This window comes from Rana temporaria, chromosome 13, assembly GCF_905171775.1.
Source record: "Rana temporaria chromosome 13, aRanTem1.1, whole genome shotgun sequence".
NCBI lineage: Eukaryota > Metazoa > Chordata > Amphibia > Anura > Ranidae > Rana > Rana temporaria.
Window position 1 is genome coordinate 1,288,147 of NC_053501.1, and position 17,558 is coordinate 1,305,704.

General features: G+C 48.8%; 1 protein-coding gene across 1 annotated transcript; it reads left to right on the forward strand.

Moving 5' to 3' along the window:
* The first annotated feature begins 695 nt into the window (after positions 1–695).
* On the forward strand, positions 696–14,334 carry GMFB (glia maturation factor beta). The gene is made up of 7 exons (XM_040332093.1): positions 696–801; positions 4,513–4,609; positions 6,856–6,905; positions 8,944–8,993; positions 12,201–12,283; positions 13,234–13,307; positions 14,141–14,334. The coding sequence occupies exons 1-7, from the start codon at positions 799–801 to the stop codon at positions 14,210–14,212; spliced, it is 429 nt and encodes a 142-aa protein (XP_040188027.1). The 5' UTR covers positions 696–798; the 3' UTR covers positions 14,213–14,334.
* The last annotated feature ends 3,224 nt before the right edge of the window (positions 14,335–17,558 follow it).

The following is a 17,558-nucleotide window of genomic DNA, read 5'->3' on the forward strand; positions in this document are numbered from 1 at the left end:
TGGTTCCAGCTATCGTGGAAGTTCCAGCGCATGCGCAAGCTGATGTGCTGAGATGGTTCCAGTTATCGGGAAAGTTCCTTCAAGGACTGCGCAGGCGCAAACTTGCTGACGGACATCTCGAGGATTTCGAGGTAAGTGGCCAGTTGGCCTCACGTCCTCGCTGCGCTCGGACGGCTCGCTCGGCCTCCTGGCTCTTTTTTTTAACATCCTCCTGCCGGGCGAGGTTCGGAGATTTCCGTCGGGAAGTTTGCGCCTGCGCAGTCCTTGAAGGAACTTCCCCGTTAGGGGAACATTGAGGACAAGTCACCGGCATCGCCTCTCCCCTCCCCTCCCCCCGGATCTCCCTCCCGGACGCCGTAGCTGTCACCTCCATGGCGGCGCTGATTGGTCGGCTCAGTGACCTATCACATGACTGGGTGTCACTGAGCGCTCCGCCGCCATTTTTGTTGCTGGACACAGAACCGGAAGTGTCCGGAATGAATTACGAGGAACTCCGGATGAAGCGTTCGGTTTATTTATTTTTAGAAGACGCGTCACAGGAAATCAATCTTTACATTTTATAGCCGCGGCGGAGACGGGAGTCGCCCTTTTCAAAGATGGCGTCAGTGACGCCTAAGAAGAAGGAAGCCCCGCCTCCCTTCAGTGATAGAGGCGCGGCTCCGCCCACTGCTGCGGGCTGTGCTCTCTGATTGGCCGGGGTGGTAGTCACATGACGCCCCCTCTCTCTCTCCCTCCTCACCGGGTGTTGGCTGAGCAGTCAGGCGGCGGGCAGACCGGAGAATCACCAGCGGAGCGGAAATGGTGAGTGTTGGGGGAGGGGTGACCGGAGAGGTGGCGGGTGTCACCCCTCCCCCCCCCTGCAGTGTCCCCGCCCCCCACCGGGGAGATTCTCCTCCATATACCGCGTGTAATACCCGATCCCGGCCTGCAGGGGGCAGCACCGACATTCCTCTCCTTCCATAGCAATGTCCACCCCTCCCCCATCACCAATACATTATATATTACACCTTGTGACGTCATCACTGGGCCCCTGTGCTTCTCTATGCGAGGCGGGCAGATCAGGGCTGGTGGGAGGAGCCTGCAGACATAACACAGGAAGAGGTGTCCCCATTGGAAGATTCCCTCTCTCTTCCTGTTCTTGTGACAACTGTAACAGTTCTGGTTTCACATCTCTTCCTGTCCCGGGGTCACCGGTATAAATAGGGGGGGTGGGGCGCCCCCCAAATCATGACAGTGATACCCCCTCCTCTCCGGTCACATGAGATGGTGAGGAAGATTTATAGAAGAAGATCGGAGGAAACCCCATTGTTCTCTTTTCAGTGACATTGTCCCCGATCCCCGGAGACGTCTTCCCAGCGCTTCATTCCAGTGAGAGGGATCACATAGGGACTGTATAGGGATCACATAGGGACTGTATAGGGATCACATAGGGACTGTATAGGGATCACATAGGGACTGTATAGGGATCATATAGGGACTGTATAGGGATCATATAGGGACTGTATAGGGATCACATAGGGACTGTATAGGGATCACATAGGGACTGTATAGGGATCACATAGGGACTGTATAGGGATCACATAGGGACTGTATAGGGATCATATAGGGACTGTATAGGGATCACATAGGGACTGTATAGGGATCACATAGGGACTGTATAGGGATCACATAGGGACTGTATAGGGATCATATAGGGATCACATAGGGACTGCATAGGAATCGTATAGGGATCACATAGGGACTGTATAGGGATCACATAGGAATCCCATAGGGACTGTATAGGGATCATATAGGGACGGTATGGGAATCATATAGGGATCACATAGGGACTGTATAGGGATCACACAAGGACTGTATAGGGATCACATAGGGACTGTATAGGGATCACATAGGGACTGTATAGGGATCACATAGGGACTGCATAGGAATCATATAGGGATCACATAGGGACTGCATAGGGATCATATAGGGATCACATAGGGACTGCATAGGAATCGTATAGGGATCACATAGGGACTGCATAGGAATCATATAGGGATCACATAGGGACTGTATAGGGATCATATAGGGATCACATAGGGACTGCATAGGAATCGTATAGGGATCACATAGGGACTGCATAGGAATCGTATAGGGATCACATAGGGACTGCATAGGAATCGTATAGGGACTGCATAGGAATCGTATAGGGATCACATAGGGACTGTATAGGGATCACATAGGAATCCCATAGGGACTGTATAGGGATCATATAGGGACGGTATGGGAATCATATAGGGATCACATAGGGACTGTATAGGGATCACATAGGGACTGTATAGGGATCACATAGGGACTGTATAGGGATCACATAGGGACTGTATGGGAATCACATAGGGACTGTATAGGGATCACATAGGGACTGTATAGGGATCACATAGGGACTGTATAGGGTTCACATAGGGACTGTATAGGGATCACATAGGGACTGTATGGGAATCATATAGGGATCACATAGGGACTGCATAGGAATCATATAGGGATCACATAGGGACTGCATAGGAATCATATAGGGATCACATAGGGACTGCATAGGGATCATATAGGGATCACATAGGGACTGCATAGGAATCGTATAGGGATCACATAGGGACTGCATAGGAATCATATAGGGATCACATAGGGACTGTATAGGGATCACATAGGAATCCCATAGGGACTGCATAGGAATCATATAGGGATCACATAGGGACTGTTTGGGAATCATATAGGGATCACATAGGGACTGTATAGGAATCATATAGGGATCACATAGGGACTGTATAGGAATCATATAGGGATCACATAGGGACTGTATAGGGATCACATAGGGACTGTATAGGGATCACATAGGGACTGTATAGGGATCACATAGGGACTGTATAGGGATCACATAGGGACTGTATAGGGATCACATAGGGACTGTATGGGAATCATATAGGGATCACATAGGGACTGTATAGGGTTCACATAGGGACTGTATAGGGATCACATAGGGACTGTATAGGGATCACATAGGGACTGTATAGGGATCACATAGGGACTGTATAGGGATCACATAGGGACTGTATGGGAATCATATAGGGATCACATAGGGACTGCATAGGAATCATATAGGGATCACATAGGGACTGCATAGGAATCATATAGGGACTGTATAGGAATCATATAGGGACTGCATAGGAATCATATAGGGATCACATAGGGACTGTATAGGGATCACATAGGGACTGTATAGGAATCACACAAGGACTGTATAGGGATCACATAGGGACTGTATAGGGATCCCATAGGGACTGTATAGGGATCCCATAGGGACTGTATAGGGATCACATAGGGACTGTATAGGGACTGTATAGGGATCACATAGGGACTGTATAGGGATCACATAGGGACTGTATAGGGATCACATAGGGACTGTATAGGGATCACATAGGGACTGTATGGGAATCATATAGGGATCACATAGGGACTGTATAGGGATCACATAGGGACTGTATAGGGATCACATAGGGACTGTATAGGGATCACATAGGGACTGTATAGGGACTGTATAGGGATCACATAGGGACTGTATAGGGATCACATAGGGACTGTATAGGGATCACATAGGGACTGTATGGGAATCATATAGGGATCACATAGGGACTGTATAGGGTTCACATAGGGACTGTATAGGGACTGTATAGGGATCACATAGGGACTGTATAGGGATCACATAGGGACTGTATAGGGACTGTATAGGGATCACATAGGGACTGTATAGGGATCACATAGGGACTGTATAGGAATCATATAGGGATCACATAGGGACTGTATAGGGTTCACATAGGGACTGTATGGGAATCATATAGGGATCACATAGGGACTGTATAGGGTTCACATAGGGACTGTATGGGAATCATATAGGGATCACATAGGGACTGTATAGGGATCACATAGGGACTGTATAGGGATCACATAGGGACTGTATAGGAATCATATAGGGATCACATAGGGACTGTATAGGGTTCACATAGGGACTGTATGGGAATCATATAGGGATCACATAGGGACTGTATAGGGATCACATAGGGACTGTATAGGGATCACATAGGGACTGTATAGGAATCATATAGGGATCACATAGGGACTGTATAGGGTTCACATAGGGACTGTATGGGAATCATATAGGGATCACATAGGGACTGTATAGGGATCACATAGGGACTGTATAGGGATCACATAGGGACTGTATAGGAATCATATAGGGATCACATAGGGACTGTATAGGGTTCACATAGGGACTGTATGGGAATCATATAGGGTCCCTTTTTTCTCATAAAGGGGTCCCCAGAGGTGCAGGAACCTCACATCCCATCATTATAGGAGTTGTAAAGAAAACATTTTCACCTTCTTCCAATCTATTCATTGAGGTGAAAAAACATTTGATCGTTGATTTTGCTCCGCCCCTTTTCACGGTACGAGTTCCTCACGTGTGTCCTCATCCCGCAGAGTGAGACCCTGGTCGTGTGTGAAGTGGACGAGCAACTGGTGGAGATGCTGAAAAAGTTTCGTTTCCGCAAAGAGACCAACAATGCCGCCATTATCAGTGAGTGACCCCTCCCCCCGGATAATATAAACCTGCGTGTCGGTATAAATCTTTTATTATTTTTTTGTATCTTTTCATTGTGACAACACTGAAGAAATGAAATACAATTTTAAATGGATACAGCACTAAAAGATTGAGTTCCCAACATGTTTCGGCCATATAGCGGGCTTCTTCAGGGGGATGACGTCCAATTAGAGGTACAAGCCTTCTAGGTCTTTTGAAATGTTAATAATAAGGCCCCTTTCACACTGAGGCGTATTTAGCGCCAAAAATAGCGCATAAATACCGCCTGAAATAATCCTGCCCCAGCATTCTCAATGTGAAACCCCCGGGGGGCCTTCTCACTGAGGCGGTGCGCTGGCGGGAGGAAAAAAAATCGCGATAATACCGCCCACAAACTGCCGCTGTAGCCACAGTTTGGGGGCGGTACTAACCCTTTCGGCCGCTAGTGGGGGTTAAAACCACACCGCTAGCGGCCGAATACGGCAGTAAATACGACGGTATAGCGGCGCTAAAAATCACGCCGCTATACCGCCACCGCACCTCCCCACCCCAGTGTGAAAGGGGCCTAAGAGATCATAGATGTCTATCTGTGTCTGGAGAAGCAAAATTTACATGGCTTTGCCCACACTACAGGACTTGTGGTGTTGTTTACACGGCTCCGCCCACACTACAGGACTTATAGTATTGTTTACATGGCTCCGCCCACACTACAGGATTTGTAGTGTTGTTTACATGGCTCCGCCCACACTACAGGACTTGTAGTGTTGTTTACACGGCTCCGCCCACACTACAGGACTTGTAGTGTTGTTTACACGGCTCCGCCCACACTACAGGACTTGTAGTGTTGTTTACACGGCTCCGCCCACACTACAGGACTTGTAGTGTTGTTTACACGGCTCCGCCCACACTACAGGACTTGTAGTGTTGTTTACACGGCTCCGCCCACACTACAGGACTTGTAGTGTTGTTTACATGGCTCCGCCCACACTACAGGACTTGTAGTGTTGTTTACACGGCTCCGCCCACACTATAGGACTTATAGTATTGTTTACATGGCTCCACCCACACTACAGGATTTGTAGTGTTGTTTACATGGCTCCGCCCACACTACAGGACTTGTAGTGTTGTTTACACGGCTCCGCCCACACTACAGGACTTGTAGTGTTGTTTACATGGCTCCGCCCACACTACAGGACTTGTGGTGTTGTTTACACGGCTCCGCCCACACTACAGGACTTGTAGTGTTGTTTACACGGCTCCGCCCACACTACAGGACTTGTAGTGTTGTTTACACGGCTCCGCCCACACTACAGGACTTGTAGTGTTGTTTACACGGCTCCGCCCACACTATAGGACTTATAGTATTGTTTACATGGCTCCGCCCACACTACAGGACTTGTAGTATTGTTTACATGACTCCGCCCACACTACAGGACTTATAGTATTGTTTACATGACTCCGCCCACACTACAGGACTTGTAGTATTGTTTACATGGCTCCGCCCACACTGGAGAAACCATGTGCTACAGGTGACCATAGAGGGCATTCAGAGACCAGAAAAACAAAATTCCTGCAGTGGACTCAAACACGAGGGACGGATGCTGTCTAGACACGCCAATGCTTATTTCCAAGCAGCTGGAATTGGACAACATCCCCCCTGAAGAAGCCAGATGTATGGGCGAAACGTGTTGGGAACTCCATCTTTTAGTGCTGTATCCATAAAACTCTGTTCTTGCTAATTGTTATGTTTTTTAACAATTTTTTAAATTTATTTTGTTCTTTAAAATAAAAAAAAATTCTTATACAGTATAGTTGATACGATTTCAATATATTCTGCACCCTAAAATTCCCGATCCTCCTTCTCTCTACGTCTGATGAAGGGATGTGGCGCGAAAATTAAGTTGGTCATGAAGCTCGTCTCTCTACAATGTGTTGTGTAGTGAGTGTATGGGGGGGGGAGGAGTGTACAACCCCCCCCCCCCATAACAGGACGGGTTCCCCTCAGAACACGCCTCGTCATAACCAGCATAATTCAATCCACTTCCTCTGAGCCCAGGTTGTGCTGGATCCGCTTCCTCCCCTCCCCCAGACTGTGGCTGAACAGTGGAAGGAGAAGCAGCACAACAAGCTCATCTCTCATTATCCATTTGATATATTAATTTGTGACTTTGATCTCTGAAGTTCGGAGTGAAGTTGCTGTCCGGGATGAATTGCTGATTTTGTTTCTTTTGATTCTTCTGCAGTGAAAATCGACAAAGACCGGCGTCTTGTGGTGCTGGAAGAGGAGCATGAGGTCAGTCCTGTCATTGTTTTGGGGGGGGGGGGGGGGGGAGCCCTTCGGTTACAGCGCTATATTTGGCAGACCCTCAGAGAGCATGCGCCGGTGACGTCACCAGCTGCATCCGGGGTCATTGTCTCCTAAACGTTTTTACCGACAACTTTCAGATGCTTTAACTTTTTAAAATTCCATTACCTTGTTACGCAGGTCTTTGGACAGTTCTTTTTAGGGTTGTACTGATACTAGTATTGGTGCCGATACCAAGCATTTTCCCAGAGTACTTGTACTTGATGCTTAATCCGATACCTGGACAGTCAGGGGTGATCGGTGCGCCGCTGGTGAGGAGTTACAATCACCAATCTTCCTGTATAGATTTCAATAAAGCAGCTGAAAGCCGCTTCTCCCTCTTCTCCCTCTCTCCCTTCCTCCTCCTCCTCCTCCCTTCTCTCTCCTCCCTTCCTCCTCCTCCTCCTCCTCCTCCCTTCTCTCTCCTCCCTTCCTCCTCCTCCTCCTCCTCCTCCTCCCTTCTCTCTCCTCCCTTCCTCCTCCTCCTCCTCCTCCTCCCTTCTCTCTCCTCCCTTCCTCCTCCTCCTCCTCCCTTCTCTCTCCTCCCTTCCTCCTCCTCCTCCTCCCTTCTCTCTCCTCCCTTCCTCCTCCTCCTCCTCCCTTCTCTCTCCTCCCTTCCTCCTCCTCCTTCTCTCCTCTCTCCTCCTCTCTCTCCTTTCAGCTCCTTTATTGAAATCTATACAGTGAGATCGGTGATTGTAACTCCTCCCCAGCGGCGCACCGATCACCCCTGACTGTCCAGGTATCGGATTAAGTACAAGTACTCGGGGCAAATGCTCGGTATCGGCACCAATACTAGTATCAGTGCAACCCTAAAAAGAACTGTCCAACAACCTGCATAACAAGGTAATGGAACTTTATAAAGATGTAAAAGGATATAAAAAAAATATCCAAAAAAGGAATTGTAATAAATATTGAAAAGGTTAAATTGTACTAAAAATATTATATACCGTATAAGCCGATTTTTTTTTTTTTTTTTGGTGCTGAAAATGCCCCCCTCGGCTTATACTCGAGTCACCTTTTTGTGCCTGATCTCCTGGATTTTGGGGACCCGGTACTGGCTGGCCGTAGGTCCCCTGAACCCCAAACTTGGCACACATGTAGCCCCACTCTTCCTCTACAAGTGTGCAAAGGTTGTTGTCTGAGGGACCTACAGCCGGGGAGTACTGATTTTTCAAAGCCGGGCACCCCTTCCATAGACTCCCATGTTAAACGTCAGTCTAGTCATGGGCACAGTGAGGCATGCACATGGGCACAGTGAGGCATGCACATGGGCACAGTGAGGCATGCACATGGGCACAGTGAGGCATGGGCAAATGGACACAGTGAGGCATGCACATGGACACAGTGAGGCATGGGCACAGTGAGGCATGCACATGGGCACAGTGAGGCATGGGCACAGTGAAGCATGCACATGGACACCCTAGGCTTATACTTGTCAATAAGTTTTCCCATTTAAAAAAAAAAAAAAATTTGTGGTAAAATTAGGTGGGTCGGCTTATACTTGAGCATATACGGTGTGTGTGTGTGTATATATATATAGGTCTGTGTTTGCCATGTACGGTTTGGCACTGACCGTTCTTCTACAGAATACTTTATTGATCCCAAAGGGAAATTGTTCCAAAATTGAATTGAATTGGGTGTTTTGGCGGCAGACTTGGGCTGTAACTGTAATGGGTGACGATCGGGAGCACACCCCATGGGGTCTACAAGACGTGGCTGGGTGTCCTGGGTGTGCTGAGCCCATGCCCGGGGAATATTTCCATCACTGTTGGTGACGGGTGGCAGCTGCATGCTCTCAGTAGCACTGTGTGTGTGTTGTGTGTGTGTTGTGTGTATTTTTGTGCAGCTGAGACATGCAGAGCTGTGATTAAATTATCTGAACCTTCCACCAAATCCCCCGGGGGGCCAATCCAACTCTGCAATTACTGCCCCCAGGGACCTGCCCTGCTAATTGCTGCTGTTTTCTCTCTTTTCTCCTGGGCAGGGGATTTCTCCAGATGAGCTGAAAGATGAACTACCAGAAAGACAGCCCAGATATCCTTTTCTTACCCCATGATCGGCGGTGATCGTCATGTGTTTTGAAGTGTGGACAGGTCTGTGGTTGCTGCCCCTTGCTCATCATCTTCTCCCAGCCTCCATCCCTTGTTATTAGTTGATGACCCCACGCATCATAACGATGGGCCAGTGTTGAGGGAGGGTTGTGGGCCACAGCTAGTGACCTCAGGCGCTGCTAACAGCCATGGGAAGTGGCTCAGTGACCATATAAATTGGTATCAGCCATTTGAAGTGGCTCCAGTGATCTCAGGAATTGGTTTCAACCGTGGGAAGTGTCTGCAGTGACCACGAGTGTTGGGTTCAACCATGGGAAGTGTCTGCAGTGACCACGAGCGTTGGGTTCAACCATGGGAAGTGGCTGCAGTGACCACAGGCGTTGGGTTCAGCCATGGGAAGTGTCTCCAGTGACCACAAGCGTTGGGTTCAACCATGGGAAGTGTCTCCAGTGACCACAAGCGTTGGGTTCAACCATGGGAAGTGTCTCCAGTGACCACAAGCGTTGGGTTCAACCATGGGAAGTGGCTGCAGTGACCACAAGCGTTGGGTTCAACCATGGGAAGTGGCTGAAGTGACCACAAGCGTTGGGTTCAACCATGGGAAGTGGCTGAAGTGACCACAAGTGTTGGGTTCAACCATGGGAAGTGGCTGCAGTGACCACAAGTGTTGGGTTCAGCCATGGGAAGTGGCTGCAGTGACCACAAGTGTTGGGTTCAGCCATGGGAAGTGGCTGCAGTGACCACAAGTGTTGGGTTCAACCATGGGAAGTGGCTGCAGTGATCACCAGAGTTAGTTTTAGCCATAGGAGATGACTCCAGTGACCACAAGAGTTGGTTCTGGCCACAAAAATGGTTTCAGTGACCACAGGAGCTGGTTTTGGCCATAGAAAATTACTCTAGTAACCACAGGAGTTGGTTTCAGCCACAGACAATGCCTCCTGTGACCACATGAGTTGGTTTCAGCTACAGGTAATGGCCCTGGTGACCACAGGGATTCGTTTCAGCCAAGACAAGCCTCCAATGACCACAGGAATTGGTTTTGGTCACAGACCGTAGCTCCAGTGACCACAGGAGTTGGTTTCGGCTACAGGTAATGGCCCTAGTGACCACAGGGATTCGTTTCAGCCAAGACAAGCCTCCAATGACCACAGAAGTTGGTTTCAGCCACAGGCAATGGCTCCAGTGACCACAGGAGCTGGTTTCGGCCATAGGTAACAGCGCCAGTGACCACAGAAGCTGGTTTTGGCCATAGGTAACAGCGCCAGTGACCACAAAAGTTGGTTTCAGCCACAGGCAATGGCTCCCGTGACCACAGAAGTTGGTTTCAGCCACAGGTAATGGCCCTGGTGACCACAGGAATTGGTTTCAGGCACAGGTAATGGCCCTGGTGACCACAGGGATTCGTTTCAGCCAAGACAAGCCTCCAGTGACCACAGAAGTTGGTTTCAGCCACAGGCAATGGCTCCAGTGACCACAGGAGCTGGTTTCAGCCACAGGCAATGGCTCCAGTGACCACAGGAGCTGGTTTCAGCCACAGGCAATGGCTTCAGTGACCACAGGAGCTGGTTTCAGCCACAGGCAATGGCTCCAGTGACCACAGGAGCTGGTTTCAGCCACAGGCAATGGCTCCAGTGACCACAGGAGCTGGTTTCAGCCACAGGCAATGGCTCCAGTGATCACAGGAGTTGGTTTCATCCACAGGTAATGGCCCCAGTGACTACTAGTTGGTCACTATATCCTCCATAGCAGTGCGATGTATTTTTTGGGGCCCAGGTGTATACTGCAGCACAACCCAAATTGTATGCAGACATCTGATGGCGCCTCCTGCAATACATTTGCTGGGACTGCAAAGGTAGAAATTCACTTCAAAGTCCAACTCCATGAAGATAACAAAACGTTCTTACAGTGCCGTGACCCCCCCCCCTCCCTGCATTGCAAGAGTTAATTGCTTGTGTTGCCTCGGAGATTTCAGAGCAGGAGCCATAACTTCCTTCCTGCTCTGGCCGTCTCCATTGCTCTCCTCCTTCCCGAGGCTCCAGTCTGTGGTGGAAGCTTCGGCTTTATCACACACAATACAATGACCGCGCATTTCACATTTTGGAGGCTGGAAGGACGGAGAAGGAATGGGGTATTTTCTCCTCAATCCTCTGCCCTAGATATAACGAGTAGCTATCCCATGGAGTTGTGCTTTAAAGTGAACCTGTCATTGCAGAATACAGGGGAACCTCGGATTGTGAGTAATGTGGTTAACAAGCGTTTCGCAATACAACCGCTGTGTATTCCTAAAAATCCTAACTCGGTTTGTGAGTGTTGTCCCGCAGGATTCAGGCCAAATCGGTGTGCAGTACCGCGTTTGGTCTGAGGTGAAGGGCGTGGGAGCCTATCGCAGCCGATCAGCGCCGTTCGGAAAAGACATGGAAAAACTCAGTTCCCGAGGTCAGCCGAGCTGTCCTCTGGCCTTTCCGGCAGTTTCTGATGCTCTCCGGTGCCCCCCCCCCCTCACCTCTGGCCGCATGCGGTATTGCACGCCATTGAAGTCAATACGGAACAAATTATTTTCGTTTCCATTGACTTCTATGGGGAAACTCGCTTTGATATGCGAGTGCTTTGGATTACAAGCATTCTCCTGAAACTGATTATCCGAGGTTCCCCTGTATTAGACCCCTTTCACACTGAAGTGTTTTTACAGCATTTTAGCGTTAAATAGCGCTATTAAAACGCTCATAAAATGCTCTCCATGCATCTCAATGGACCCTTTCACACGGAGTCCTGCAAGCAGCAGCCTTTGGGCGCTGAAAAAAACGCTCCAAAAACGCCCCTCTCCATTGAAATGAATTGAAAGCGCTGTAAAAACCCCTTACCCCTTTCACACTGAGGCACTGCAAAAACGCCCTAAAATGTTAGGGTCTTAGCGGCGCTTTACCAGATGAGGCTTTGCTCGAAAAACGCCCCAGTGTGAAAGGGGCCTAAATGTTTGTAGAAGTGAGGACTTTTCAGAATCCCATCGCGGGGGATTTTGGTTTGGCTATACGGTAGATGTGGAGCCAGGGCTCGCAGTGTCTATGGGGGTGGGTGCATTCTGTGGAAAACAGGCAGGACGTTGCTTTAGATTCCACAGCGGTGTGTATATTTTAGTCCATGCTCGCCGTATTCCAAACTTTTATCTTTATTTCCCTTAATCTTGGCTTACATTCATAGTGTACAGTTATAAATACCAACATGAAGATGGAAGGGTCTCGTACCCCTTGTGTTTCATCTTTTCCAGCCCTGTAGGTAAGTCCAGCCCGGGATACATGGGGGGGGGGGCACACGGGTGGCGTTTTTCCTGCATGTGTGGAAGCAATCGGGGCAGTAGAGGAGCCGCCCGAATGCTTCCCCCTTACAAGTGAGCCCTGCAGGGCCAAATGTAGAAACAAAACTACCTACCTGGTGCTCAAAACTGCCTGTTCTGTGCGTCGGGCGACACAAATTGTATGTCCCTGCAACAAGTGAATTTGGCTGACAAAAGCACAGGCGCCAGGACGCAATTTCTGGCATCTGGGATTTGTCGAACCCTACGATGCCTAACCACTTGCTTACTGGGCACATAAACCCCCTTCGTTCCCAGGCGAAATTTCAGCTTCCGGCACTGTGTCACTTTAACAGACAATTGCGCAGTCGTGCGACGTGGCTCCCAAACAAAATTGATGTCCTTTTTTCCCCACAAATAGAGCTTTATTTTGGTGGTATTTGATCACCTCTGCGGTTTTTTTTGTTTGTTTGTTTTTTTGCACTATAAACAAAAAAAGAGTGACGATTAAAAAAAAAAAAAAAATAATGCAATATTTTTTTACCTTTTGCTATAATAAATATCCCCCAAAAACATATATAAATTTATTTTCCCTCAGTTTAGGCCGATACGTATTCTTCTACACAGGGCTTTTTTTCAGGGGGAACTTGGGGGAACTCAGTTCCACCACCTCTGGCTCAGACCCTTTGGCGCCTGCTCACCACAATCACTTGTAAACACAGAAGTCTGGTTTCTGTGTTTACAAGTGACAGCTCTGCACTCTGTGTGAAACCCACTGAACTCTACACTCTGTATGTAATGAAATTCTGGTATTTAATGCCCCTTTAAGACCCTTCTACTGTTTGTGAAATCTGAATGGGGTCGTGGTTGAGTTCCTGCACCTATTTTTCGAGAAAAAAAGCTCTGCTTCTACATATTTTTTCCTCTAACCTAGGCTGCAAGCCAGAACAGCAGATGATGTACGCCGGCAGCAAAAACAAACTGGTTCAGGAAGCCCAACTCACAAAGGTGATTGTCTGCGTGTGATTTTATTTATATATATACACACACATATATATACTTACATACATACACACACACACACACACATACTTACATACACACACACATACATACACACACACACACACACACATACATACTTACACACACACACACACATACATACACACACACACACACACATACTTACATACACACACACATACATACACACACACACACACACACATACATACTTACATACACACACACATACATATACTTACATACATACACACACACACACACACACACACATACATATACTTACATACATACATACATACACACACACACACACACACACATACACTTACATACATACATACACATACATACATACACATACTTACATACATACACACACACACACATACACTTACATACATACATACACATACATACATACATACACACACACACACATACACATACACATACTTACATACATACACACACATACACATACACATACATATACTTACATACATACACACACATATATACATATATACACACACACATACATACATACATACACACACACACACACATATATACTTACATACATATACTTACATACATACATACATACATTCATACACATATATATATATATACATGAAAAGATTTACACAAATGTGAAGGGGGGGGGGGTTCATATATATATATATATATAAAAACTAATTACACAGAGTGTTTGTTTCTTCAGGAAGAAATGTTACTCTCCATGTGACGTTTTCTTTCCTCTGTCACATTTGTCGACGCAATTAATATTTTTGGCGATTTTTCTCTTGTAGGTATTTGAGATCCGGAACACGGAAGACCTCACCGAGGAATGGCTGAACGAGAAGTTGGGTTTCTTCCACTAAACTCCTCTCTATTTTTTATGTCGGAGCCGAAAGTATTCCCTTCGTACCGCCTAATTCTCCCTCACACAAGATGTTCCCGCCCACTCGCTGAGCGTCCGCGCTGCAAACGCGCAAGAATTCCTTCAAATAAACCGGCGGCAAAACTCCTTCACAGGCAGGCGCCCCCCTCACACCTCCACCCCCCCGCAGAGCCACTTAGAGGGAAAGATGGGGGGGCACACCCTTCCCAGGCGCCCCCCTCACACCTCCACCCCCCGCAGAGCCACTCAGAGGGAAAGGTGGGGGGGCACACCCTCCACAGGCGCCCCCCTCACACCTCCACACCCCCCGCAGAGCCACTCAGAGGGAAAGATGGGGGGGGGGGAGCACACCCTTCCCAGGCGCCCCCCCCACACCTCCACCCCCCCGCAGAGCCACTTAGAGGGAAAGATGGGGGGGCACACCCTTCCCAGGCGCCCCCCTCACACCTTCACCCCCCACCCCCCTCAGCCACTCAGAGGGAAAGATGGGGGCACACCCTTCCCAGGCGCCCCCCTCACACCTCCACCCCCCGCAGAGCCACTCAGAGGGAAAGGTGGGGGGGGCACACCCTCCACAGGCGCCCCCCTCACACCTCCACCCCCCCCCCCCACCCCCCGCAGAGCCACTCAGAGGGAAAGATGGGGGGGGGGGAGCACACCCTTCCCAGGCGCCCCCCCCACACCTCCACCCCCCGCAGAGCCACTCCAAGGGAAAGATGGGGGGGCAGCACACCCTTCCCAGGCGCCCCCCCCCACACCTCCACCCCCCGCAGAGCCACTCCGAGGGAAAGATGGGGGGGGGAGCACACCCTTCCCAGGCGCCCCCCCCACACCTCCACCCCCCCCGCCCGCAGAGCCACTCAGAGGGAAAGGTGGGGGCACAATGACTTAGGGAGGGGACTACAAGCGCCAGCATTACCAGATGGTGGAGCCAGCTGTGACTTGTAGTTCCTTTTAACATGTTGCCAATGTAATCCTGGCCAGACTGGAGCTCCGTGTTTCTCTTCTGGATTTTCTACCACATTGTACCTTTTTACCTCCTTTTTTTTTTTGGTGTATTATTTATGGTGTAGCTGTGCTGTGACTTGGTGACGCAGAACTCCTGGTCCTCCAAGGCCCCCCCCCCCCCCGGTGTTTGTGGTCCCCTCCAATAGGGGCAAAGCTTCATTAAAGCTGAAATCTGGTAAGCTCACAATAACAGCTGACAGATAGAAGAGGCGGGGCAGTGATGTCATGATCTGTACCTCGTCCAATCAGAGAACACTTTGCATTTAGTTAAAAAATGCAAAGTGTTCTCTTGAGTGGCAGCCAACCTCCTGTTTTCACAATGCAGCAGGGCAGCCTCTCCGATGTCCCACTCCTCCTAAAACCCCCACTCCCCCCTCCAAAAAAAAATTATATGCCAGTGGCGAGAAGTGGATTAGGGGGAGGTTCCACTTTTGGGTGGAACTCCCCTTTAAGGCCCCATTCACACCTGAGCATAGCGTTTTCAGGCAGAAAGTCGCGTAAATTTACCGCGATTTTTGCGGCGTTTTTTTTACCACGATTTTGTACAGGTCAAATGTAAATGTAAAAAGCAGAAAAATGCCCAAATCTGCCTAAAAAAATAAATCACAGAACTTGCTGAGCTTCAGGCGTTTTGTAGTGGAGATGTCAACCGTCTCTATAGAGAATAATTGATTTTTTTCCCCCTCCAGCGTTTTGTAGCTTCGGGCTTCAAGCGACACAATGCTCAGGTGTGACTGGGGGGGTCTTACTTGCCAGATTTAAATAATAGAGATAAGTTCATGGGTTGTCATGCACCTCCTTGGATTTAACTCCTGCAGGGGTCTTACTTGCCAGATTTAAATAATAGAGATAAGTTCATGGGTTGTCATGCACCTCCTTGGATTTAACTCAGCTGCAGGAAAGCTCCAGACCCCGTACTTTCTGCTTTCAAGCAATGCACCCATCTTCTTCACCGCAGCAGCATAAGGTAGGGGGGGGGGGCTCTGTGATGAAATGGGGGGGGGGGGGCTCAACTTCTGATGGTGGACATCTAATGTAAGGGGGAGGGGATGCGCTGGACATCTAATCTTACAGATATGATTGCCCTCAAAAGGGCGGGTTGTAATGCTGATGCAGCCCCCGCCATGAATTTGACACCCTTGTTAGTCCTTCATTTCAGTCCTGTGCATGTTCTGAAATCACTTAATTCACATTCCTTTACGACACTAAACTACCTGATTCCCGAGGACGCCGCCGCCGGCTCCGCCTCTTCTCTTCCGGATGGTAGATCTCCGTCTTCTCTGTATATAAAGCACATCGGACACAATTTTATTTCTTACTGAGACTTGGTGAAATCATTTTACTTGTGAACTCGTTTTTTTGTATGCAATAAAAGAAAATAAAAAGAAAATAAAGATTCCTCGCACATTTGGATGTTTGTGATGAGAAGACTGAACCTTCTGCCGCCTCCTCCCAGGTTGTAGTATATGATGTCTCTGTATATTTCCATGTGGTGTTTTGTGCATTTTATGGGTTAAATAAATCATTTCAATTTCAGAGTTTCTCTTCATCTTTGTGGATCTAAAGCTGAAACTTTATTTATTTTTTCATTATTATGCATTTATTGTTACTTATTAACCACTTCCCGCCCGGTCAATAGTCAATTGACGTCCGGGAAGTGGTTGTGAAATCCTGACTGCACTATTGATGTCCTGCAGGATTTCATGCCGGCGCGCGCACGTGGGGGCGCGCGGCGATCGGTGATGCGGGGTGTCAGTCTGACACCCTGCATCTCTGATCTCGGTAAAGAGCCTCTGACGGAGGCTCTTTACCACGTGATCAGCTGTGTCCAATCACGGCTGATCACAATGTAAACAGGAAGAGCCGTTGATCAGCTCTTCCTCACTTGCGTCTGACAGACGCGAGTAGAGGAGAGCCGATCGGTGGTTCTCCTGACAGGGGGGGTTCGCGCTGATTGTTTATCAGCGCAGCCCCCCCTCGGATGCCAACACTGGACCACCAGGGAGTGCCCCCAGTGCTCAATAGAGCAAAAATAAAAAACACCAATAAAATAAAAAAAATAACACAATCAGTGCCCACAAATGGGCACTGACTGGCAACATGGGCACTGGCTGAAATGATGCCATCAGTGCCACCCCTCAGTGTCCATCAGTGCCCATCTGTGCCACCCATAAGTACCCATCAGTGCCACTTAGAGTAACCATCAGTGCTGCCTATGAGTACCCATCAGTGCCGCCTATGAGTGCCCATCAGTGCCGCCTATGAGTGCCCATCAGTGCCACCTATGAATGCCCATCAGTGCAGCATACCAGCGCCGC

Coding starts and splice junctions, on each gene's coding strand:
- GMFB (XM_040332093.1), top strand. Junction 8,994..12,200: donor CTACCAGAAAGACAGCCCAG/ATATCCTTTTCT, acceptor ATCTTGGCTTAC/ATTCATAGTGTACAGTTATA. Junction 12,284..13,233: donor CATCTTTTCCAGCCCTGTAG/GTAAGTCCAGCC, acceptor CCTCTAACCTAG/GCTGCAAGCCAGAACAGCAG.